The sequence below is a fragment of the Mastacembelus armatus genome, chromosome 9, assembly GCF_900324485.2.
Source record: "Mastacembelus armatus chromosome 9, fMasArm1.2, whole genome shotgun sequence".
In the NCBI taxonomy this organism is placed as follows: Eukaryota; Metazoa; Chordata; class Actinopteri; order Synbranchiformes; family Mastacembelidae; genus Mastacembelus; species Mastacembelus armatus.
The window spans coordinates 25,737,610-25,764,648 of record NC_046641.1 but is presented as its reverse complement, the minus strand read 5'-3'; the positions used below and the strand labels follow the sequence as shown (position 1 = coordinate 25,764,648).

The 27,039-nt window shown below is 42.2% G+C and overlaps 2 protein-coding genes across 2 annotated transcripts; one reads left to right on the top strand and one right to left on the bottom strand.

Annotated features, from left to right (window-relative positions):
* On the top strand, positions 1-23,260 carry LOC113139294 (regulator of G-protein signaling 3-like). Its single transcript, XM_026322393.1, has 27 exons — positions 1-124; positions 2,487-2,675; positions 2,944-3,244; positions 3,325-3,559; positions 3,711-3,761; positions 5,282-5,340; positions 5,483-5,577; positions 6,041-6,109; positions 6,561-6,621; positions 6,781-6,916; positions 8,629-8,891; positions 13,614-13,695; positions 14,301-14,406; positions 14,525-14,621; positions 14,751-15,005; positions 16,609-16,648; positions 16,747-17,006; positions 17,236-17,319; positions 18,136-18,247; positions 19,439-19,608; positions 20,110-20,680; positions 20,766-20,989; positions 21,118-21,161; positions 21,237-21,335; positions 21,545-21,606; positions 21,717-21,883; positions 21,955-23,260. Exons 1-27 carry the CDS (start codon positions 96-98, stop codon positions 22,126-22,128), a joined length of 4,035 nt encoding a protein of 1,344 aa, XP_026178178.1. The 5' UTR covers positions 1-95; the 3' UTR covers positions 22,129-23,260.
* Positions 23,261-24,767: 1,507 nt separating this feature from the next.
* LOC113138777 (myosin light chain 1, cardiac muscle-like) lies at positions 24,768-25,403 on the bottom strand. The gene has a single exon (XM_026321530.1). It carries the CDS (start codon positions 25,399-25,401, stop codon positions 24,808-24,810), a length of 594 nt encoding a protein of 197 aa, XP_026177315.1. The 5' UTR covers positions 25,402-25,403; the 3' UTR covers positions 24,768-24,807.
* Between the last annotated feature and the right edge of the window lie 1,636 nt (positions 25,404-27,039).

Sequence of the window (27,039 nt, the reverse complement as noted above, 5' to 3'; positions counted from 1 at the left end):
ATTTGAAGAAACACAAAGTGAGCAGGGGGAGAAGCGCTGCAGCCAAATGTTAGTTAGACTGAGAGTTTTGTTACTTATCGGGTTCAGGTTCTGACATGGCAGCAGTGAATCTCAGCAGAAAAAGGTAAGACTGAACCTGAATTAATTTCAACTTTGTGCAGGTTGTGATTTGTTGACACCAAAATTCAAAGGTTAAATTAACAAACTGAATGTTAAAGAAATGAAAGTTCAGTTTTAACCTGTGACTTTAATGTTTTTGATACTAATGAACAGAGAATATGGTTTGGTTTTAAATGTGACCATTGACCCTGACTCTGACCTGGTTACCTCCTCAGGCTGCTCAGATCTAGTGCTGCACAGCTAAATAAATAATTAAAAAACTGTTGTCAGAGGTTTACTCTGAGCTTAAACCGTTAATTTCAGAATGTCAGAAACAGCAAAAAGTAACCTGTGTTTGTCTCGGAGGTTTTTACTGATGATGCAGCACAAAAATAAAAACAATGCTGCTTGTTTTTAACATCATCTCTGAAAATCACAGATTGATTGATTGATCAATACTGAAAAAAATTCGTTGTTTTAAGACATCTTCAGTTTCATGTTTCACAAATTAAATTAGACTTGTGTTTTAAAGCCCAGAGAGATATTTCATTCAAACATGAACTTCTGTGAACTTTTATGGCTTCACCAGCATTTCAGCATTTTCCTGTTGATGTAGGTTTACTCTGCTCCCTCAGAAGATTGTCTATCTTACGGCTTTGGCTGTAGGTGTTCCTGAGAAATGTGAAGAAATTGTGATGGATCAATATCAGACTTCCTTTGTATTAAAATCTTGCTCAGATGACAGAGAATTAGTTCTGTTTTTTATGTTCACAAACCTGCTCATATTATACTTTTCTCTGAAAGAGACAAATACATTTTAAAACAGGCCAAAAACAAACAAAAGCATTCTGAACTAAAATCAATGTGCAGTTCACAGCAGTGTGAATGTGCTGAGTTAATCGGTTAATCCTCCTTGTTAGCATCAATCAGTGTGACAAACCCAAGCCTAATCTGAATTTAATAGAACTTCATTTGTACTGTCTAAAGACACAAATCACATTTTGTACACCTGCTTTCACTGAGACTTCGGTTAATAATTAAAATTTCAGTTTCAATTATTTTATTAATTGATAAAATGTCAAATCTTTCATCATAGTTGTTTTAAGGGAACAATTACAAAACTAATGCTCAACATTTGTAATTGCAGCTACAGGTCTTCCTCTTTTACATTTTGTTAAACACAGATAAGCAGTATAACAGTTTGCCTGTACACATATTTTGTGAAGGTAAAGTTTGTATAGGAAAACAGCAGCGTTGTGTCATCACATCACTGGAAATAATCCTGCATCGTAATCGAATCATACTAATTACTTTGAGGGTGGCACAGTGATGCCGTGTTGTCACAACAAAGTAGGTTGTGGGTCTGAACCCAGGTGGACCTCGGGGCCTTTCTGTGTGGAGTCTGCATGTTGTCCCTGTGTCAGTGTGGGTTTTCTCCTCCCACAGTCCAAACACATGCAGGTCAGGATTAGGGTCTGAACCCAGGTGGACCTCGGGGCCTTTCTGTGTGGAGTCTGCATGTTGTCCCTGTGTGTGTGTGGGTTTTCTCCTCCCACAGTCCAAACACATGCAGGTTAGGATTAGGGTCTGAACCCAGGTGGACCAGGGGCCTTTCTGTGTGGAGTCTGCATGTTGTCCCTGTGTCTGTGTGGGTTTTCTCCTCCCACAGTCCAAACACATGTAGGTCAGGATTAGGGTCTGAACCCAGGTGGACCTCGGGTCCTTTCTGTGTGGAGTCTGCATGTTGTCCCTGTGTGTGTGTGGGTTTTCTCCTCCCACAGTCCAAACACATGCAGGTTAGGATTAGGGTCTGAACCCAGGTGGACCCGGGGCCTTTCTGTGTGGAGTCTGCATGTTGTCCCTGTGTCTGTGTGGGTTTTCTCCTCTCACAGTCCAAACACATGCAGGTCAGGATTAGGGTCTGAACCCAGGTGGACCCGGGGCCTTTCTGTGTGGAGTCTGCATGTTGTCCCTGTGTCTGTGTGGGTTTTCTCTTCCCACAGTCCAAACACATGCAGGTTTGTTGGTTGGTGACTCTAAATTGCCCATAGGTGTAAATGTGAGTGTGTGTCTGTCCACACTCTCTCCGCATCAGCCTTGAGATTGGCTGCTGATCTGTCCAAGGGGGATCTTCTCACAAAGTACCATAAATAGGAATGATGAGGTACAAACCATTGACTCCAAGTTTTCAGAAGATAAGTAACCCAACACAGAGTGCAATGGAAATTTAAAACTCAGAGCAGCTGCTGTCTGACTGTAGTCCTGGGCTCACAGTTGCTTTCAGACTTAATTTTGTTACCATGTGGCCCTAGCTTCTCTTGTTCCTGTCAAATAAATTATGGTGAAAGGTTTTGTTGCATATTCTGCTGATCTAATCAAAATCTTAGGCCCTGTGGTGAAGCTCGACCCCAGCTGCACCAGGGGGCTCAGTGTCAGCCCCCAGCCTGCAAAAGGAGCTGCAGACAGAAGGTAATGAAGAGGAGGGGGAGGGGAGGAAGCTCTGATGAGAACAGAGACCCTGGAGAAGAACTGCAGAAGAAAGCCTTGACCCAGAACCTGAATTCAGAACCCAGATGGTGAGACCAGAGACAAGCCCATTAAGCATAAGTTAGATAGATACTTTATCATAGGGGAAATTCAGATTTAGAAGTTAACACATGATCAATGTTTAGTTGATCAGTTATCACTGACTTCACTTTATTATGTGAGAGTTATGTGCACGTTTGTTCTGCTTGCAGATATAAAGCTGCCCACACACGATTCCTGCGCTGAGCACGGCCACGGTTGTGCGCTCATAAATCTTCAATTAAGACTGAGGTTCTGATGTGTTGTCTGTCTCTGCAGGTTTTCACAGTCTGGAGGCAGAAAGGGGGGCACAGTCTGGGCTGGAATTGAGCCTGCAGTTCAGTCTGGGTTCACGTGTGGTGATCAGCTCCAGTCCAACAGACCAGAGGTTAGATTGGCCCTGATCAGGAAGACCAGAATTCAGACCACAGTCCATACTATGGAGCTCAGAAGGTCTGAAGTGTTTCAGGGTTTAAGTCTCACAGACCAGATTGATCTAGGAACTACTGAAAACCAGTGGGACCAGAGCAGACCAACCCAGGAGAGGCAGACCACAATCAGCCCAGAGTCTGCCTCTGAGGTTTGTCAGAGATACATCCTCATATAGAATCTCTGATCCTGATCCTGCTCCTGAACCCTATATCAATCTGTGTGTTCCAGTCCCAGCTCAAGTCCAGGACCACAACAGGCCCACTAAGGAAGATGGTTCTTGTCTCAGATCAGTCTTCACTGACCAAGACCAGTAGAGGAAGGAAGTCTGAGAAATTCCCAGAAATAGAGTCCACAATCAGGGAGGGGGCACCAACAAGAGCCGGGTCCAAGTCTAAGAGAAGAAGACTTGAGACAAGGACCAGAAGGAAGAGGAAGATCCACCCATCTGAGTTTAGTGGAAGAGGTAGATCAGCAATCAGCTTATCATTACACTGATCAGCTCTTTAATGAACTAATTTAAAACTGGTCATTGATCAGCAGAATTAGTGATCACTGATCACTAGTGCGAGGTCATTGGTTGAACAGAGCTGCCAGACATATTTCTCTCTCTATAGGTCAGCTGTGGCTGTCAATCACTCCAGAGGCAGGGCAACTCATCATTCACAGTAAGTGTACCAGCCAATCAGAGGAGAGCATCTCATGTCACATGACCCCAAAGCTGCACATGAGCAGGTCTTTCTGAGCATCACCGTGCTGTCTGCTTGATTAGTTTATAATAATCTATATTCTCTGTTCTGTGGCAGCTTAGTACAACCCAAATTGCCAAAAAGTTGGGACACTGTAAAATTTACATAAAAACAGTGCAATGATTTCCAAATCTCATAAATGCTTTACTCACAATAGAACATAGAACACATTTGTTTAAACTGAGAAAAGTATAAGAACACCAGCCTGTGAAAAGCTAAGTCTACAAATTGTCTAACAATCTCAGACTAATTTTCCTCAATGTAAAATTGTAAAAACTTTAAATATATCTATTGTACATAATATCACCAAAAGATTCAGAGAATCTGAGGAAATGTCTGTTCTCAAGGGACAAGGGGACAAAACACAATACTTGGATGTCCATAATCTTCAGGCCCTCAGATGGCATTGCATTAACAGGCATACGTCTATGATGGACATCACTGCATGAGCTCAGGAATACTTCCAAAAATCACTGTCTGTGAAAACAGTTTGCCATCAGAAAATACAATTTAAAGCTTTATCATGCAAAGAAGACATTTAGATTTTAGACTTTCTTCATCCCCCATGGGGGAAATTCAGATTGTCCAGCAGCTCTTATGTTTACTTTAACAGAAATTTCACTATCAAATATAATAAACAGATAAAGGCACCCAGTCAATAACATATCAACAATTACTATTAAAAAGTCTAATGGCTGTGGGGACAAAGGATCCTCTCAACCTCTCAGTTCTGCTGCGCAGTGAGATGAGCCTCCCACTTCATGAAGATGATATAGAACTGCTGCTGTCTTCTCTGGGCCAAAGCTCATGTAAAATGGTCTGTGTCAAAGTGGAAAACTGTTCTGTGGTCAGACAAATCAAAATTACTACACTGTGGTAATCATGGGCCTGTCCCAACCAAGTTGTTGCCATCAATTTAAAAATGATCTTATTTTTTCCTTAAAATGTTATTTTTCTCAGTTTAAACATTTTTCTATGTTCTTGAGAATAAAATATGGTTTATGACATTTGCAAAACACTGCATTGTGTTTGAAGTAGATTTTACTCACCCTACCAACTTTTTTGGAATTGGGGTTGTATGATCACTAATCAATAAAATTCCTTTTTTTCTTTCATATGAGTGTTGAATCATTAACATTCCCTTACAACAGAAACCTACCTAGTCAATAATCAGATTAGTGGTCAGACAACATGACATTAGTGGACCTGCAGGAGGCAGCAGAGTGTGGAGCCCTAGAGTTGCTCCAAAATGTCTTTGAGGAAATTCACATTTAAAAACTTGACAAGAAATAAAAATATTTATTACTGATGTTTTCACACAGATGTCTTGTTTCATCAGTGTCTACTTTCCTTCTTAGTTTCTACTTGTCTCCTTAACTTCTCCTTCCTTCCACACTTTTACCTTTTCCTCATCAATCTATTTCCTTCCCTCTCTATAGTCCATGAGGCCCAAGGGCTTATGAGAAAATCCCTCACGTCATGTGACTCCTATGTGAAGGTAACAAAATACCTTGATTACAATTCTCCGTTAACATGTCCTTTAGACGATGTTTCTGCCTGAACCTCGTCTTAAAATGAATCTTGACTTAAACAGGAAGTTGTCTGGAACAGATGATAATGGTGATGGTGTGTGTTTTCAGCTGGTGGTGATCTCAAATCTTGACCACAGCATCAGGAGAAAAACTCAAACAGTTCTGAACAACAAGAACCCAAAATACGACCAGAGCTTCAAACTGTGAGACACACACAAACACACACTTAGCCTGTAACCCTGACCCTGACCTAATCCTGGATCTTATCTGAACCCTGAGCGGCCTTTTGAAGGTGTAAGGACCAAAAAACAGTGATGTTCTCAGATTAATAAACAGCAACCATGGAAAACACAATCTTGCTTCCAAAACATCTGAGGACATTACACTGACTCACATTCATGTCCTAAAAACTTAATTTGCACCACGTCTTCCCTCAGTTATTTACGGTATGGGGACTGTTGATGTCCAGGTCCTAACAACATGGGAAACAATAATGCATCATAAAAATACATGTAAAGCTGCAGTAAAATATTTTAGCAAAAGTCAAAAGAAAAATGCTCTTTTAAGCCTGAAAATAAAAACAAATGAAAAAGCAGATCGTGTTTGTTATTCCCACTAAAATCATGATCATACAGGTGTCGCATTTTACCTCTGTATATCTCTCAGGTGCATCAGTGATGACCTCCTTCTAGGCAGGCTGTTGGTTTCAGTGTTCAGACGACCGGCTGGCAGCAGGTCAGTGATGAGATCTTTATAGACACAGACCCCTGCTGTTCTCACAATTGTGTGATTATTTGCCATAGTCGTGAGATTGGACTGATGTATGATGTAAGGTTGCAGTAACTGGTTGGCCCACTCAACAGCACATTATGTTGGTACATCATAATCTTGTGTGTTACCTTCCATTAATCCATATTGGGTTAGAGTTAGTCACATGTCTGAAAAGGGCTTCAGTTTGGTTGTTTTGGTGAGTTCAATATTTTCAAATTAACGTGCTTCATCACATCAGTGTCATTAAGATCACGTTCACCTCGTATCATTGCTAAAACTTAAGGGACCTCTAGTTGCTGGGTGCTAAAATAATCTTAGTCCAAATTACCTCTGCCTCCTGTCTTTAGACAGTATTTTCTTTTCTTAATTTTCAATAAATTTGATTGTATGACACAAATATTGAATGTCTCCTTAGGTGCAGTCAGCTGATCGGTTGTATGAGCTTTGGGATTGGTTCTCTCATCTCATCGTCTAAGGTCAGTTTCAACCAATCAGTAGACAGCGAATTTTGGGCTCTGATTGGCTAGAGAGAAGTTTATTTTCACTTATTTAAACCTGTTTTAGAAATTTAACGTGTTCTTGTTAGGGGAAAGTCTCTGTCAACTAAACCTGTTTGCCCTGCCCCTGTGTTACAGATAACTACTGGTTGGTTCTACCTGCTGGGGGAGGAGTTTGGGCTGCGCAAACACCTGAGGGTGACCTCACAGCGGAGTAAACCAATGAGGAACCCAGAAGGGAAGGACAGAGCAGATAACAAACCAACTCACTGTGGTGGGTTTAACATATTGAACATAAGTCAAGATTTGATGCTGCATGAGTTTATTGATCTTTAAAGCCTTTAAAATGATTAGTTTATGAAACCACTGCTTAAAACAACAATGTGAAGCCTGTTTCAGGAAGTAGGGTAATGCTCAGGTTTAATGTTAACCATAACACTAACCCTGCTGATTTTAACAACCTCTGGCTGAAATTGTCTACTCTCTGCCAAAGTATTCCACCATCTTGTCTGCAGGTTGCAATTTCATAAAGGGTTTCTCAGTTTCCTGCTCTTCTTGTCCTTAAACTGGATTTCTACAGATGTCTGTTAATGGAGTGAAGTTTCAAATGTATTTTAACCGGGATGTGTTCCTGAACTCCAATAAGAACTGAAGCACAGTTTTTTTATGTTAGGTTTGAACACACTTAGGTGTTAACAGGTCATGAGGCAGACATTCCCATGCAACAAAAATCAGATCATGATTTGGACCTGATGCCGGTCTGAGGAAAACATGACCAAACAAAACATTTCACTCATTCAGAGCTGAACTGACTTACATCAATTTTCACGAAAGAGTGAGCAAATGCAAACTGATTTGTTCATTCTTGCTCCAGATTCATATCTGATCTCTGGCATCGTGAGAGCTGTCTGAATGCTCAGATCAGATTTCATCTGGTTTTTGGCATCATCATTTAGAGCCTGGAGCTCACAGTTGGTAAAAATAAACGTGGTGGTTCACACCTAACAGAGCATCCTCACTGCCCAGAGATGAAACTGAAACTGTGAAATGTTTGTGTTTAGCAAAAATGTTTCTGATTAAGTTGATTCGGTTAAAGCAGTGAAGTTTAGAGCAGCAGAAAATTAAAATATCCCAGTACCTGAAATTACTAGGGGAAAGGTGCTTATTTATTTTGCAACCCTGAGGAAAACAGGGCATGGGTCCTTTAAGTTCCCTGTAGCTCTGACGTGCAGCTGCTGACACACATGCTAACACGTTAGTCCTGACACACATACGCAGGGAGAGATGGGCGAACAAGCAGCAGATATAGATTAAAACTGACCCTTCTCCCCCCCCTCTCTCCCTGGGGGTCCATGTGGTTACCATGGTTCTCATCACCATGGTAACCATGTGACCTTCACAATACCTCTGCCCCCCCCAACATCACTGAGGTCTGATGCTCGTTCCGAGAGAGACGATAGAAGAAGAGCAGCTGATAGAAACTGCTGCATCTGCAGCAGTTTGTAGTGTCACAAATGCTAACAGGTGAAGTTTGGTCTGTAGTCTGCAGTACCTGTTTTTATGGTTTTACTTTATCAGGATTTAGGACTTGAACCCACAGCAGAAGATTCATGGTTCTGAGAAGGAGTTTATATTATGTGAAGCCTGATCCTGGTGTTTCTGAGCAGTTCAAATTCAAACTGCTGTTAGGAAACTGATTTATTGAAAAACTTGAAACAAGGACTTTGGTTTGATGCTGGTTTACCAGTGGCAGTTTGGTTCTTTTTTGTTCTGAGTTGTGGATGGATTTCTGTAGAACCTGAGACTTCGGTGTAAATTGGTCGTGGTCATCTCATTGCCACATTGGATCAGGTTTGTCTCTCTCACTGGTCCAGTCTGTGCTGGTCCAGTCTGGTCTGAGAACAGTTAGGATGTTCTGGAAGAATGCAGCCTGGTCTTGGGACGATGACACAGGTAATGATGATGATGGTGGTTATCTCCTCGCAGCAGACCGCAGGAAGACTCCAGAGCATGCTCCAGATGCCAAACTGAACCACATCACCACCACCACCACCACAACCAACTTGTCAAACTGCACCACCTCCACCACTGGACTCAAAGATATGACAAACAGTCTGATACCCAGTCAGCCCTGCAGCCTCAAGCCTCCTAATGCCAACTACAGCAGCTACATCTCCATGGTCTACACCAATGCCAACCAGCTCAGCTCCACCCGAGACAGCAGCAGCAGCAGCACCCAGCAACTGGTGGTGAGTTAGAGTCCACCCAAACGCAAACATGTTTTTAAAAAACAATAGATGACTTGGACCTGATCTTAATGAGGACGTTGTTCTAGTACTGGACTTGTGACTTTATCTTATCTTGACTTCTTAACTGATTGGAGACTGAACTGAAACTTTCTTGATTTTCGACCTACCTTCATGACTCAGATTTTTATTAACAGCACTTGAGATTATTTGCAATTTAGTTTGTTTTGGATGCCCTGGGAGTATTTTTGTCACAAGGTTTTACCAAATTAAACTGAATCAAATTAAACACTGAACTTAGTGTATGTAAATACACTTAGACTCACACTGGACTTGATCATATCTTGAGACTTAATTTGGGACTTATTTTCAGTCGTACGTGTTATAACTTGAGATTTGCTAGACCTGATTTGGGATTTAGCACATGGAAGATCAGAAATGTTGTCAAGCTAACACACTGCGATTAGAGCCGTGATAACCAGACTGTCTGACCACATGTGATGAATTATACAATAAAGCTGATTCTCTCATTTCATACACATTTGAACTGAGCCTGAACCTTAATCTGAGTCTGAGCCTAAACCTGAATCTCATCTTCAGTCTGAGTCTGAAAACTGATCCTCAGACATTACATCAGAGCCAAGCAAAATGTCCTCCCTATCCAAGTCTAAAACTCAGATCAGACTCACAAAGTCCTTGTTATGTTTCCCCACAAAGCTGCAATTTCAGGTATGTTCATCAGTCTTCACCTGATGAACTCGACTTCCTGCTTCATGAGATCCAGGCTGATTCCAGGGATCACTTCAGGTCATTTTCCAAGGCCGGGAAAATACCTTTATACTAACAACCAACCAATCACATGATAGATCAAATGCGGAATATCTGATTATCTGAAGGTATTCATATTCATATCATATCCTTTCTCTGATTTTGCATAAGAAAATTTAGAATTATTGTTTGATGAACCCGCTGCAACAGACAAGTCATATAATGAACTGAAATTTCCCCACACAGTCTTAAACAGATCAGTGTCAGATTTATTCTGGATTTCAGATAAATGTCAGATGCTTTCAGATCATGGGTTAGGGTTAGACCAAGTGAACATGAAGGATTTTTACTTTTGATACAAATAGTTACAGTAAAAACAGAAACAGCAGAAACAGCAAAAGACCCTGAATGGCTGTGTTCACACGGGGGAGGGGGAGTGTGTGTTTGTATTCAGGAAGTGTGTGCATTATCACACGGATACATCCCATGTTTGTGTGTCTGAGTGTGTTTCCTGCTATTCTTCTGTTCACACACACACACTGCTCTCTAACATCCTGTCCAGTGTGAAACCTAAACCAGATAGACCTGGGTCAGACCTGCTCCCTTTTCTGGACATCTGGACCTGAATTGGTTCACGCTTTAAATTTTTAAATGTATATTTTTGTGAAATCTGGACCTGGTTTACATCTGGTTCTGTCTTAGATGTGGATTTGTTTAGGTTTGGATTTGACCTGAATCTGGCTCTGTAATCCTGAGCTGAGCTCCTGGCTTTGGGTTAGATCTGGCTTTCTTTCAGTCTGGATTTGGGGTGCCAGTGCTTGTGAACTTGGATTTGATCTGGTTCTGTTCATTTAACTGTGAACATGGATTCAAATTTACCGCGGTGTTGTGTTTTTTGAAGTCTGGATTTGGTTTTGGCTCTACTAATCTGGTTTTGGATTAAGTCTGGGTTGCGTCGGCCTGGTCCTAGTTTAGGTCATTTGGAGGATCAGATGGACAGGAGGATCTGCAGGATTTAAACCAACAACCTGATCTGTTGTCATGCACACCATCCACCGACTGTGTCGAGTCTGCATTGAACAGAACCTGCCTCAGGTGTGTGTTGATTGATTGATTTAGCTCTGATCTGATCGGTGCAGTCACTACACTTCAAACAAAATCGCAGTCTACAAACATTCAAAACTGTTACATCAGTAAATCAAATCAGTGTCGGCTTAAGACAAAAACAATAAAATCTACAAATCAATAAATGGAATTTTGAACTGAGGAGTCTGTGATGGTCTTCATCAAGTACAGATTTGCGTAACATTTATACAAAATGAGAACTTCTTTACTATGTGAGAACAATCTGTCTTCTTGCTGCTTTAAATCTGCCACTAAAGATTGAAGACTATCAGTAGGTTCTAAGTCAGTCGAGTACAATTCGGTAGAACCCAGTGTTATTAGAGACGATTTGTGTTTGTGTGTGGGTCAGTGTAATCAGTTTTCAGATTTGTTGCAGCAGCTGTATCAGTTTTGCCTGTTGAAAAAACATACACAGTTTTTCAGTAGAGTCTGGTGTCACAGAAAGGTCAGCTGCTGATATTCATCAGATATTGATTAGTACAACACACACACAAACACAGTCTGTTTCATCTGAGGACTCTGCACTGACCTTAGGTCTTCACGCTTATGTCTAATAGTTTGCACTATGAGGACGTCTTTGTCCTCACATGACAAACACACACACACAATGTGGAAACAAAACAACAGGAAACAAGCAGCTCATCTGATTGGCTGTCACTGCTGTCATTTCCCGGCAAAACCTCCAGTTTCCTGTGTGTGTTTCCAGTGCAGCAGGTCGGATAAATGTTTAATATGTTAATGTTAACAGCAGCTGCACATGTGCTGGTCATTCTATCTTTGTGAGGACAGTGACCCTAATTCTAACCTGAGCCCTAAAGCAGATCTGCACCTGACACCTCACAGGGACAAGTTAAATCTAAGGACTTGAACATAAAATGTGTGTGTGTGTGAGGCAGTTTGATCAATAATTCATACAGATTCAAATTAAATAATTTCATTAAAGAAGTGCCTCTGACAGGGGAGAGGGTTACTGTGTTACTGTGAGGACCACTATCATTATACAACTACATTACAACATGTCTGAACTTGTGTCCACTTTACACAAACGTTTTCATCTCATTGACTGAATGCTGTGAGTTGCTTGGAGCAAACCAAGACAACCTTAAGAGGGGACCTTAGTCTAGTTCTAAATGGTCTTTGCTGGTTTGATTGTGGAGATTCTGTTTGCAGTAAATCAGTGTGAACAGGAAACTGATCAGGCCGAGAAAACCTTTAAAACCTTTTCTGGATATCATCCATTATCTACCTCTTTATCTTTGTACATCCTGTGTTTTTGAGTCCAGGTTTCGGGTTCTGAAAACTGGTCCAGTACCAGCACCCAGTGCAGAACAGAACTGATCTTGCAATGAAACACAAACACTGAAAGTCCCAGTCCTGTTGAAAGTACCTCCACACCAGTGTTTATCTCCCCAGGACCAAGGGGGGTCTCAGTGCTCCTGCAGGCATTTTAATTTCAGCCTGTCAGTCTGACCTCAGGGACATTAAACTTCTTTTGTGGAGGGAAAACTCTCAGGATGAGCCGACCTTTCCCCCAACCAGTCACTGTTTACACAGTCATGGAAACAGCCCAGAAACCAGGACTCACACAGACCTCCAGTCTGGACCCGACACAAACATCCTGGCTCAGTCAACAGGCAACTACAGACCAGAAAGCAAGAATCCAAACACAGCGCCGCCTGAAGGCTGTATTCCATTGAACAGAACAACTTTCAGCTGTGCAAAGACATGAAATATGAATCTAATAGAAATGTAGAGCTCAAGATCAAGACCAAGAGGATTTATTGTCATACACACAATATAAACATGAAAATGAAACTCTTGTTTGCGACTCTCCTTCCACACTAGTCAAACTAAAATAGAAATAAAGTAGATAAAATTAAAATAAAATAGAATAGCATATTTACATAATAAAATATAAAACTAAAAACAGTGCAGTGCAGTATGTACATTATAGCAGTGGTTGCAAATGAAAGTGGCCTGTGCATATATAGATTGCACTTATATAGCTTATGAACTGGATACCAAATATAGTAGAGAACAGTGTTTAGCATATTAAAGTCTATGATGGGTGAGTGGGGGGGTGAACTATTTAAGAGCCTGACGGCCTGGGGATAGAAGCTGCTGGTCAGTCTGGTGGTTCTGGATTTCACACTTCTGTATCTCCTGCCTGAGGGCAGAAGTGTGAAGAGGCTGTACTGTGGGTGTGTGGAGTCTCTGATGATGATGTGTGCTCTCCTGGTGGTCCTGGTGTGGTAAATGTCCTTCAGTGACTGGAAGGCTGTCCCTGAGATGTGTTGTGCAGTTTTTATCACACGCTGGAGAGCCTTCCTGTCCTGTGCAGAGCAGTTCCCATACCAGACTGTGATGGAACTGGTGAGCACTAAACTATAAACTAAACTATACTTCTGTAGAAGTTTACTGAGAATCCTACAGGGCATCCCAGACTTTCTCAGTAGAGCAGGTCAGTGTCAATAGAAAACAGTTTGAAATTAAACACATAAATTACTAGTGACACCATAATGACACCATATAAAAGCGCAATTGAACTTTTCAGTGACAACATTATTAAATACAATAATGTCAAAGAATTTAAAGTAAGAGCTTGGACAGTAACAAAACTGTGTTCCTCATATTCTCATCCTTCGTAAATAATGTCACACCTTTAACTAATAACTAATAAACATTTCAAAAAATGTACATATTTCTGACAATTTTACCAGAAACTGAGACATTATGCTTCACAGATACTGATGTTATGGTAGAGTTGTGTGCTGCACTCACCTGTACAGGTGTACTTAGCAGAGTGTGTATCTGTATTTCTCTTTTCTCCAGGTGAACATAATCAGAGGAACAGATGGTTTTGGGTTCACCATCTGCTCTGACTGTCCAGTTAAAATCCAGGCCGTTGACCCAGGTGAGAAACTCACACACCTGAAACTCAGGAAAGCTATAAAGTGAAAGTGACCCATACCCAGAATTTGTGCTCTGCATTTAACCGACCCAAAGTGCACACACAGCAGTGAACACACACCCGGAGCAGTGGGCAGCCAGCAGCTGGGGGGTTTGGTGCCTTGCTCAGGGGTCTCACCTTAGTCGTGGCATTGAAGGTGGAGAGAGAGGTGGCTATTTACCCACCCCACCAACTATTCCTGCTGGTCCTGAGACTCCCACCCACAACTTTCGGGTTACAAGTCCAACTTTCTATCCATTAGACCATGACTGAAAGTTAGTTAGCCAGACGGGTGTTTAAATAATAATCTACATCTCTCAGGGTCTTTCATTATGTGACCTGTGTTTCATGTGAACTGTAGTTTAATTCTGTTATAAACGTTTGTCACCGAGTTGGATGAAGATATTAATTGATGGTCCAAACTGTAAAAACACAGTGACTGGAAATATTTTTTAATATAACCTGGAGTGTAGCTAGAGCAGATCATGTGATGTAACCCCTCTGATTGGCTGACATCACAGACACCTGTGAGAGTATTTTGATGACACTGTACACCTGTGTGTTTGCAGGAGGTCCGGCTGATCAGTCTGGACTCCGTCAGGGGGATTCTGTCCTGCAGCTCAATGGACTTCCTGTAGAAACCTGGAAGTGTGTTGACCTTGCCCATGCCATCAGGTAACCCTGTAACCTTATGATCTGATCGACTTTGTTTTTATTCCTTTAATTTATATAATTGATTTTGGGTGTTTGTCTTTTTTATATTGATGTTGTAATTACGTCTGTGTCTCCTCAGGAGTTGCCAGTCTCAGATTGTGTTGGTGGTGTGGAGAGGTTTACCTGAGCTCAAGTCAGGATGTGATGCTGGGCTCCACCCACCAGCAAATGGCATGGTGAGACTAAACACCAGAACTGTGTGAAATCTGACACCTGCAGCTCCAAGCAGGAACTGACCTGCCCACCTAACATTGGCTGGTCTTTTGCTAGATTTTATGCTCCACTAACATCCTTCCCTCTTCCAGACAACAGGTAGGAAGCTGCTGTCTCATCCCACCCACAGTAAGCAAAGCCACCAACAGGGTCAGGGTTTGAGGGTCCGGTCCAGTTTGGGGACTTTAAGTTCTTTCTGGAGGAACAGGAAGGAGAACCAAGAGGAGGAGGAGGAAGACCAAGTGGCTGAGTACTCCCCCTGCACCACCACACTGAAGGGCACCCATGTAACATCATCAAATGGAGACAATTACATCATTCTATCACCTGTGAACCAAGGAGGACAGGTGAGTACTACTTCCATATCCACCATAATTATTTTACACTTAAACCACTTTACCTGTTATATAATATCTTTTTGGCCACTAAGCCTATTTTTTAGAACTCTGCTCGAAATTTGCATACCCATAATGAAATATCTCTGCAACCACAAGGTCGGTTTGAATACTTTTGGTGCCATATTGAAGGGAACACTTGATTGATTTGTTCAGATGTGTAAATATCAGTATATGTGTTACTAGTAAGGAGTAAATGAAGATGGCACACAGCAAAAATTAAAAAATTTCAGCCACGCCTAAAAAAAAACAATTTTATAATGAATATCTTTTTAGAATGATGCTGCAATAGCCCTGAGGCCTTATGAAACCATAATAAAACATGTTAACATTATCTCTGCAATAGTTTAATCTGATAAACTGAAGCAGAACAAAATTAGAGAGGTTTTCATACAGTAAAATCCAGGCGAGGATGCCAAAAATGGCATTATAGCACAGTTAGACACCATGTGTGCTATTTATATTTTATCATGTTAAAACCTATATATTTTATTTATTTATCACTAATGGAAGTACTTTCAAAAACAATAGTTAAGTGTCTTTCGAATCTACCACCCCAAAATTGAGCTCAGCAGGGGTCTGTCTCCGCAACGGCTTAGCCAATTTGAGTGACTGGTGCCTCGTTTGGTTTCATTTGAGGTGCATATTGTGCGTATTTCATAAAGTACAGTACCAGTAGATCCGGAATTGTGGTGAGTGGGTTGACACAGTAGCGGTGTATGGGCTTTAATATTTAATAATTCATTTAGTTGTCATTTTTGTTGTGTTTGGGGCATGTAAATAAGGTTTATATAGTCTTGTAGCACTGGCTCTGCTGTTTGATTTGATGTGGAACATCGCTATATTCCTTCAGTGTTACTGTATTGTTTCACGCTCTGTTTATTAATTGGTCCACAAAGTCCCCAAATTTCAGGATTTTCGGGGTATTTACACTTAAACCACTTTACCTGATAAAGAACCTGTAAACGAAAACCGACAAACCAGAATTATAAAAACTTAACATGATCCACAGAAACCACAGGACAAATAACCTTTAACTCCGCTGTTGGTGCTTAAGATGAATCCCAGAACACCTGAACATGACTTACAACCTTTACTTTAACATTGAGCATGACCTTGGACTTAATCTGGAACCTTTAAACAGAATAAAATAGAATAGTTGGAGTTGAACATGAACTAAAACCTTGATCTAAGTCCTACTGTTAATAGTTTCACTGATAACCTTCCTCCTGACTGAGAACATAAATTAAAACATTTAACCCAAAACTAGCATGCAACATAGAACCTCTTATGAACTCACTGACATGGAGCTAGAATCTGTCCCCTGAACTACAATGTTCCTGATGAGATTATGACCCTAACCCTGAACAAGAACATAAACACAGCCATAAACCATCTCTGAGAACACTGGACCTGATGCTAGCCCTGCAGGTAACCTCTCACCTGGCCTGGAACCCTTTTATCTGAACTTTAGCATTACTGGTGATGCTACTTCTGACAAAAAGTAGAACCTTTTACCTCAGAATAAACATGTAACATTTGTTTGGTGTTTCAGCTCCTGCAGCCGGTTTATCATGACAGGAACGGGACAATCGGTATGACCTCCATTCTGTATATACTGTGGATCACTCAGACTGAATATTGATTAGTCAGGCTGGATATTGATTACAACTGATATAACTTGTGTACCTAGGGCGTCTCTACCAGACTCACCCCAGAAGAGGTCAGAACCTCCACCTTGACCCTCAACCCGAATTGTCACAGCAGCCATTCACCAGCTGCAGCCCCACCTTGCCCCCGCCCCCCCTGTCCACCTCCTGCTCATCAGCACCACCCAGTAACTATGGCAACTACCAGAACTGCACCATAGTGCAATCACACCTGCCCTGCCCTGCGTACGGAACCTATGTCTCCCTGGCACCCAAGACCCTCATCTTTCCCATCTTTGTCCAGGTCAGAACCCAGAACCTTTACCCTGATCCAGGTCCCAGAGATAAATCCATAATGTTAGAACCAACAGACCTCCATTCTCCCTGTTAAGATCTGAATCTAAACATTAGAACCAGAAAATTCCTGTTTTAATGCACGTTAATTATCAGAATAAACATGCCATTCTCAAACTTTCATTGTTATTTTTATTGGATAGTGTTTGTTGTTGTTTACATGTTCCTATTGTTTCCAGCCCCTGGATCTATGCAGTCCAGAACGAACCCTGCTGATGTCAGAGGAGATGGTTCTCCACCAGGCCAACCTACTGCCTGCCAAGGTATCAGTACTGCAAATATACTGAAAATACAACTGCTACTACCAGCACTGCTAAGAGTAAGTACTAGTAACAGTACTGCTGAGCTGAGCCCTGACAGATTTCTGTCTCTTGCTTATTGATCAGATTATTATAGATTTTAGTGTCATGAGAGAAAATGTTTAGTGAAGATGCAAAGATAGTCGGCAGAGTGAACCTGATCCTGAAGGACACACTGACCTCGAAGTCCTAAACTAGGATCATGTTCACACTAATGGATCAAACCAATGACACTGCTGAAGCAGTTTCTAGGAACCTGCAGAGGTTTCTTTTCAGGTATTCAGTCAAACCACTATTACATGGACCACCACAGGTCCTCAGGTCAGAGGTCACTCGGGTTGTTACTACAACATTCAGTCAGTTATTTGTTAGTAGACCTGTAACGTTCAACTCTTTTCATTTTCCGAAATTTGTTAGACAATTAGTCCATTATGATTTTAATTCCAGTCACATTTCGATTCTTTATGTCACTTCCTGTTTGAAAACTGTTTCCATTCATCTCTGGATTTATGTTCTCAACCAGGATGGTTGGGATCCACTTTAGTGCAAATCGAAAATGGGAAGCATGGGAATAATCTGAGACGATCACAGTTGCCACAGTCACAAGTATAACATTGTCTAACGTACCTTATTATCATTGGTGTTTTTGGCCCATGCACACATTTCTGTTAAATGCTATGTAATGTAAAACGCTGCAGGATTGTAGACTCAGTGATTCTAACATTTTGGACAGAACTACAGGAAAAAACATATGTTAAAAGCACGTTTTATGTGTTTCAGGTGACTGTGTTGATCTACAGTGACCTACTGCTGTTGACCAGAGAGGATGAAGCCGGACGCTGCAACGTCCTACAGAGTCCCCTGTACCTGAATACACTGCAGCTCAGAGAAGGTACTATTGTTTTTTCTGTTGTTTGAGCTATGTAAATCAGGTGAGAGTCCTTAAACCCACACTCCTGACTTGGTGTACTTCACACCTGGTGTGAATAGGCTGATTAGGTGAGCAATAGAAGTGAGCTCAGGTGAGGGTCCAAAGATGGTGGACTCATGTGACCCCTCTGATCCACCAACTGGCTGCAGATTGTGTCCTCCCTGGAAGACATTTGATGTGTTCCTTAATTTCCTGGGAACAGATGAAAGAGCAGCCTGGTAGATTGAAGACAGGTTATGTCTGAGCCCTCCACCCCTGTTAAGGGAGGATTTTTCCACTTGGACATATATAGCTTCTCTGACCCCTCTCTCAAACCACCTATCTTCTCTGTCCAAATTATGTTCATCACTGTCTTCAAATGACTGTTCTGTCTCCTTTAAATGGAGGTCCTCAGCTGACTGTGGTCCTGAGGAGCTGCTCCTCCTGTGCTGGACCATCCTCCTGTTAAGTGGTTGTTGAGTTTCTCCAATGTAGAGTTCTGAGCTTTCTTCCTTACACTGGACAGACACTTTGCAGCCAGTTGGTGCCAGAAAGACCCTGGATCCACCTGGATTCAGACCCTAATCCTAACCTGCATGTGTTTGGACTGTGGGAGGAGAAAACCCACACAGACACAGGGACAACATGCAGACTCCACACAGAAAGGCCCCGGGTCCACCTGGGTTCAGACCCTAATCCTGACCTGCATGTGTTTGGACTGTGGGAGGAGAAAACCCACACAGACACAGGGACAACATGCAGACTCCACACAGAAAGACCCCAGATCCACCTGGGTTCAGACCCTAATCCTAACCTGCAGGTGTTTGGACTGTGTGGAGCCAAACTGGAAGGAACATATGGGAACCCAGCAGCTTTGGAGGAAACTGCACAAATGATGTTGTTGTTCTCCACATTTCAGTTCAGTCTGTGCATGGTGGCAGTTTAGGAGCTCAGGGTGTTCACACCTGGTCCATGTCTCTGACAGACATGGATGGGAATGAACAGATACACACATAGCAGATCTGATGGAAACAGCAGAACACCCAGTTTTGGGATGTGGACGCAGGCATTCAAAACTGCCAGTAGATGATATTGTCGACCAAACTGTGCTGCATTGAAACCTGACAGCTAATCCAAGAACAGGATATCATGTGTTGTTTTGTTGTTGTTTAGTGCCATCGGCGCCACTCCACATCTACTTCCTGCAGAGTTCTCAGACTTGTTGGCGCTGTGTCTTCAGCCTTGAGTCTTTCAGCATCGAGCAGAAGGTCAGAGTTAGTCTCTGTCTCCACGACAACATCCAACTACAACTGGTTGCTACGAACACCACACACAGCCACCAGGTACAGCAGAGATTCAGTCCAAACTTAAACTGTAAACTTTAAAACACTCCATGCATACCACAAACATGTGTAAAACGATTGTGTTCACTTTACCTGCCTTACATGACCCACCTGTACCAGAGCCCATCCAAGACACATCTAAAATAACCTTGAATGAAACGGCTACAACATTTCGTCCCCCCTGAAACTTTGACTTGCTCAAATGTTGAGGAAGGGAAGGCTTTTCCTGCCTCAGGTTGTAAATCACGTGCACACTTGTACAGCACCTGTATTCTCATGAGAACTGTGTCTGAAGGGACAGGATCTGATCTGGTTTTTTAAGACTTCAAAAAAAGACAAGGTGATTTACTGACATTGTCATGTAGCAGTGATATGATTGGCTGAACCAACACAGGTAAAATGAGTTTTAGCGAAAACATTTGTTGGATATTTTGCTTCATTTCATGTTTAAAACAAATAATCACAGATGGTTACCCCCCCATCTCCCCACTCTATCCCCAGCTGTCAGACCTCCCCTCAGATTTCAGCCTCCTCTCTCTCGGTCAGTCTGACCTCCTCTGTCCTCCCTCTTCTCCATACTCCTGCTCTGACCCCCCCCCCTTTCATCCCTCCTCCCCCTACTCCTCCTTTTGTGACACCTTCAGACCTTCCTCCCCCTCACCATACTCCCCCATCTCACACTTCTCCTCCTCCACTCCCCCTCCCTTCTCCTCTCAGACTCCATACACCTCCTCCTCACCTCCCTCCAGGGCCATCACTGCTTTGCCTCACCTTCACCCCCCTCGCCCACCTTCTACCTCCACCCAGAGGAGTCCAGTCTGGAAGGAGAGAGAGAGAACAGAGGAGGAGGAGAGGAGGAAGAGGAGGCAAGAGGATGATGAGGTGGAAGAGCGCCAGCAGGGGGAGGGGGAGAGTGCCTCAGAAACATCAGAGAATGTGGGAAATGTGGGGGGGCGGGGCCTCCTGCTCTGCCCCCACCACTTCAACATGAAGGAACAGGAAGAGGAAGACAGTGATGAAGAAGAGGAGAGAGGAGGTGCTGAGGAATTCACCTCCACCTATAGACCTGCAGGTTAGTTTGTACCTGAAACAGATTAAATGAATAGTTGTTCTAGTAATTGTTTTTTTATTCATTAATCAATTCATTCTTGTTTCAGTCCTGCGTCGCTCGCTCTCAGAGGGTTCTCTGCTGCAAGAACCTCGATCGCCTCGCTTCCTGTCTGACAGCACCATCCACCGACTCACCAGCCCTGCCATGTCAGGCCTCAAGCCTACCTCATGCCGTGGCCCCCGGGCACCCTCTCTGCAAACCCTGAGGAGACAGCTGACCACAGAGGGGGGATCTTTGCATCACATGCTGTTGCTGCTCAATGGCTCCAAGGTAAAGACCAGAGGAGGTCAGCAAAGTCCAGTAGAGACCAGAGTCCAAGACAGAGTAACAGTAACAAGCAAGATAAGTAGACAGTTTAACATAAGCAAGTAGAGTCTGACAGTCTGTTTTTTCTTCAGGATTCAGAGTCCAGAAACCTCCACCCGAAGAAGACTAAGAGTCTGTATGTAGACACACACATTTGATTTGTTTTTGTTTTCGTATTTCCTGTCTGTCTGACTCATCTTTTGTTCCTCAGAGCCACTGATGTATGGAGTCGGCTGGCATTTCTTCAGAAACGTAAAAACAGTACTGGTTTCCATGGTAACAGTCTGGCAAAAGCACTGAGAAACAACAGGTGAGGACCACACCTGGGGGAGTACTGAGGGGATACATTCTCAAAATGTTTCCCTTAAAGATCATTTTTGGTTTCTACTGGATCCAGCTGGTTCCAACTGATTCCAGCTATTTCAACAGAGTCATAGTAGTCTGAGGAGCAGGTTGTATGTGGTTCTCTTTGGTTCCTGATGGTTCTAGTGTGTGAAGTGCATTTGTTTTGTTTTTCAGACCATCTGCAAAGGAGGTGCTGACCTGGGCACAAAGTCTGGAGGTTTTGCTGACCAATGACTGTAAGATGCTGTACTTCCTGTTTGTCTTCAACCAATAATCAGTTAGAGTGGGAGTCTACAGGATGGCTCTTTCTATAGTCTGGTCTCCATACTCTTTTGTCATTGGTCAGACGGCCTGGCATTGTTTCGCCACTTCCTGAGGTCAGAGTTCAGTGAAGAGAACCTGGACTTCTGGTTGGCTGTGGAGCGATTCAAGAGGACACGTCACCTCAGCAAGATGGCCGCCAGAGCTGAGAAAATCTATGACGAGTTTGTTTCAACCACTGCAGCAAGACAGGTATCTGTCAACCTGTCTGTCCTCTGACTGGTCTAATGCCTGCTCATGTGACACCCCGTTTCTGTCTTCAGGTCAATGTGGACTCATCTGTCAGAGAGATGACAAATCAGAACCTTCATCTTGGAGCTAACCCTGCCTCTTTCCAGCTGGCCCAGGATCAGATTTTTGGCCTTATGGAGACGGACAGTTACCCACGATTCCTCCGGTCCCACCTCTATACCCAACTGGCCAATCAGGGCACCTAGCCTGTCACAGTGTGGGACAATCAGAGTGGCACTAGGCTGATGCCTGTCAGCGATACAGAGAGAGAAGCGAACTCAAGTAGAGGAGAAGCTGATGGTCAGCCAGTCAGAGGCTGGCTATCTTTAAAGTTTGACATTTTCTCTAAACTCTCATTAACTTAAGTATTTTAACATAAAAATCTTAATGTGGAGAAAATGCAAAAAGTGAGTGGGTTTTGTTGCAGAATTTAAACCTAAAGGTGTTTTAATTCACTGTTGTTGAGTTTCAGAATTAACTTCTAGCCCTGCTAAACAGGGGCTTGATAGAAAATCACAGATTTCTTTGGTCTAGACTGAAATACCTAATCAGCGTATTGGCACAAATTGTGGTTGAAACATTTTTGGTTCCCACTCGATGCCCTAGTAACTGCTACTGGCTTTCCTTCTACCACCACCCTCAGGTTCACGTTTGTCATTCACACTGGTTCAGATGTTCATATTCCCCTCAGGATGGACTGCAGCATTTAGCATTTTTTTAGCATTTAGCGCCATAATGAGATCAATTTTTTTCCCAGTACTTTACTTTAGAGGTGGCCAACCCATGGTTCTGGCTTGTTTTCCAGCTATCCGGGTAGGACAGGGATAGCAGGACAGTGGACCCTGAGGAACGTGAGTTGGGAACTGCTGCTTTATTTTTTTTGACCAAATAGCTGCAGAACTATTGGTGTTCCCATCAGCCTCAGATGTGTTTACGCTGATTAACTAATGTTCACATGCTAAACAAAGGTATTGATATATAGCGTATATTAGCACTGTCACTGACAAAGCACGGCTGACAGTACAGACTCAGAAAGATGCTAGCATTGCTAAACGCTAGCATGGCTGGCTATCAGTCCAGTTATGTTTCTGTGTGATCATCATTGTATGTTAGAAACTGTCACCAGATAATTGAGGTTTAAACTGTAAGAGAAAACCTTTTTATTGAATATGTTAAAATTTCACCATTAGATCCAAAGTAAAAAAATTTTCTAATGTCTGAAACTAAATACTTTGGTTTATAGAAAATAACTGATTTTTCAATAACTTGTTTTAATACCAGGTATAACACAAGTTTATATTTTTTTCAAACTGTTAAAAATAATAAAACCTGTAATTGAACCACCTGATGTTCATCTGCTTACCTGTTAGATATACAAAAGACGTGACAGTCTGATACAGTTTCACAATAAATGACTCTGGTGGACCTCCTGGTTCTTCTTTGGTTTCTTCACGGTAGCCACAGTGTCTCCTTGTAACTCACCATCCTACAACAGGAAGACTGAAAACCAGCTTAGCTTGAGCTTGAGCTTACAGGTGAGGCAGACTTTCATTTTTAATTCAGAATAGACATTAAACAGATGGCAGCGCAAACCTAACCTGAACAGGTGTAATAATTAAAAACAGCAGGTGATTGTTGTTTTTGTACATTGTAATGTGCAGTGAGTTGATCTGAAGTGGTTCAGCAGAAGAGGAGCAGATGGTTTTCCAAGGTTTGACTCTGTTGAAACTGTTGCAGCAGCAAGACCTAAAGTTAAAATATCTCCTGTACTTCACATCCAGCCACACTTCAGAAAATTTCATATTTCACCAAAAGCAATATGCTTGTTTATCCACTGGCCACAGAGGATCTTATTTCAGCAGCAGGACTCTAAATGCTGATAAAACCTTTACACACTTTCAGCAATTACATTCAGCATTGTTTTTCTGAACGAAATGTTTTATGAATGTACTTCTAGACAACTCGCCCTTAGACACCAGATGAAGGTGTGCTATTTTCAATGTTTACTCATATTAAAGGCCTTTTTCTTTTAATGATCTAGGACAAATCTTTGTCTAAGCTTATTTAGACACATGGCATGTGAACTTTTGTAACTTAATTTATGTAGTAATCACAGTTGAATTACTAACGTCATCAGTTGAACAGGGTCTGGCGTATTTTTGGTCTGACAGACTCACACATCTAAGCTAAAAAAAAACAAACACTTAACTTAAAAGGTTAATATAGATATAACTTTACAAAACACTGAATGTGATCAGGTCTCAGAGATTCAGGTCTGGATCTGTATATTCTACTGGACTGGGTAGTTGCTTTTTTGGACTAAGACTAAATTGCCCTCAGTCCTAAATGTTGGACTGACACAACCCTTAAGTTTAGGAGTTTTCCAGTTAGTTAGGAACCAGCCTCATAGGAGCCACTTTTATTGACCCAGATTTACAATATATATATCACAAAGCTGTGAACTGTCTTTTTTTTTTGCAATGAGCTTTAACAGTTCATGTTTTTAAATTAGCAGAAAGCAGTGTTTTCTATTTATTCAACATTCAAAGTTCATTGTCTTAGTAAAGTTTTAGGAGTTGTATTCTATGCCAGAACGTTCGTTGTCTGTTCATATCAGTTCAGTATTTTCTTTGCATTTTTGTATTGTATTTTTCTTATCAATAAAACTGTTAACACCAAACTGCACTTGGGTGACAGTTAAACCCTGCATTATAAAAACATAATCCTGTTAGAAAACCAAACTGTAAAAATCAATGAATATTCAACACTAATTTAACTAAGAGACAGAAAAGACCTGGAAGTGTTTTATTCAGACGTAGCTTGGAAATAGGACAAATGTTTTTAAAAGGCACATCAGATGAAGTAGAAGCCAGTGTCAGTGTTTTCTACCCGGCGAGGATGTGTTTGACGAACTCTGTGTAGTTGATGTGTCCATTGGCGTCTTCTTGTCCCACCATCAGTCGGTCCACCTCGTCCTCTGTCATCTTCTCTCCCAGTGTGGCAAGGACGTGGCGGAGCTCGGCCCCCATCACCGTGCCGTTCCCCTCCTTGTCAAAGACCCTCAGACCCTCCACAAAGTCCTCGAAGTTGCCCTGCTCTTTGGAGCGCGCCACGTGCTGCAGCATAGGCAGGAAGCTGTCGAAGTCTAGCAGTTTCACATTCAGCTCCTCAGCCTTCGGCCTCCCCAGCAGCTTTAGCACCTCCTCATTGGTGGGGTTGTGTCCCAGCGCTCGCATTACATCTCCACACTGGGCATAGGTGATCTTCATCTCACCTGTGGGCGTCTCGTCGAACAGCGTGAAGGCATCTCTGAACTCTTCAATCTGATCTGGAGTGAACTCCACCACGATGCTTTTCAGGTCCACCTCCGGAGGTTGGGGCTCTGGTTCTGCAGGTTTTGGGGGAGGAGGAGGCTCCTCCTTCTTCATCTCCACTTTCTTCACCTCTGTCTTCTTGGGTTCCACTTTCTTTGGAGCCATGATGCTGCATAACAGGGGAAGAACGGAGGTGAAGGAATCAGTGTTTATATGAGCCAGCGATGGGGCGAGAGGGGTGAGAGAGAGGGAGCAGACGACCATAGATGGAAGAAAACTGGAATAGAAACAGCCCCAGAGAAGATAAGAAGCTTCCAGAAGGGAACCAGTCTGAACCAGAGCTGGAAGTCAATCTGAGGTCAGTTACTGCTCTGGGTCAAGAACAATTAACTTGGTTATACAACATTTTTAACAGGTAAACCTGCCTGTGAACAGTGCAAGTTTAAGCATGATCAAGAGAGTTTTGGGTGTAGCATGTTAAATATTTACCCATTCTCTGTAACTTTAAGTACAAATCAAATGTATGTTCACATTCATGCGCCCCGGGTCCAAGCTCCATAGAAACTGGGTAAAAATGCTGTTTTCAGTCCCACAAACAAAGAAAATCACTGCATGTCAGACAAAACACCCAAAAGATATGCAATAAACAATTTCTTGCACCAAACATCAGGAAGTGCAGTTTACAAATCACCACTTTTGAAGACTTGTGTTTTCACTGGACAGGAAGGGGATAAAAATTGTGTTAGATGAACATGGTGCAGTAAAAAGTCCAGTTTGTCTCTGAAAGGTAGAACGCGATTAAAGAAAATGAAACTACTCATGTAAAGCCCATGAAATTTGTCTTTGGCTATGGTACCTGAGTCAGTGAACACTACTTGCTTCACGCTAACCATAATAAATTCTGGTGTTCAGATGAGAGAAATCGCCATATGATGTGTCTGAAGAAGATTTTAATTGAATCTGTGTTTATTTTGCAGTTTTACACGGTGAATGTTGAGTGGGAAGATAAAAATTAAATTAGTGAGTCAGATGAGTCTCATGCCGTGTTTCACATCTGTCCTTAAACAGCAGCGACATTACGACTGGTGTATCTGGTATCAGCTTAAGGACCCTGCATCTATTTCAGTTCCTTTATCTCCTGGAAACTGTTTCATTAACATTCCCACTGTGATAACATTTGCCCATGATGCTGTGCATGCACTTCAGCACTTTAATACCCCCCACATTTTTTAGAGGCTTACACCCTTGCATTCTTAAAGACCTGTGTGTTTGTTAACAAGAAATATAAAAGTTGTTTAAACGTTCTGCTTCACTCAAACATTTCACCATTGTGTTACGCTTTCAGAAATACAGATAATAAGCAAACTACTAGGTGCATATTTTAAAAAAATCCAAAACATGTTTTTATGTGAAGATTCACACTGAAATACAGCAGGAACCAAATCAAACTACAGTCAGAAACAGATTTATCACCAGACCAATAAATCTGACCAGATGAGAATCCAGATTTTTTTCCTGTTTTTGATTGACAGCACTGCTGCCTTTTGTGACATTAGAACAATCTGGAGACACACAGATAGATCATCGATCTGTATTATATTGTATTGATCAATAGACATCAGTGACTTTAACAGACTTAGACTGATGAAGCTACAACATCAGCATCTGCATCCACCTGTACAAACATTCTGTCACGCTGGGCTGTGGTTGGTCAACAGGTGAAGTCTCCTGTTAAATGCTTGAAGTTGGCACGTTTGCACACATTAACTTTGCTTTGTGTACCAGTCTAAGTGAGTGTACCTG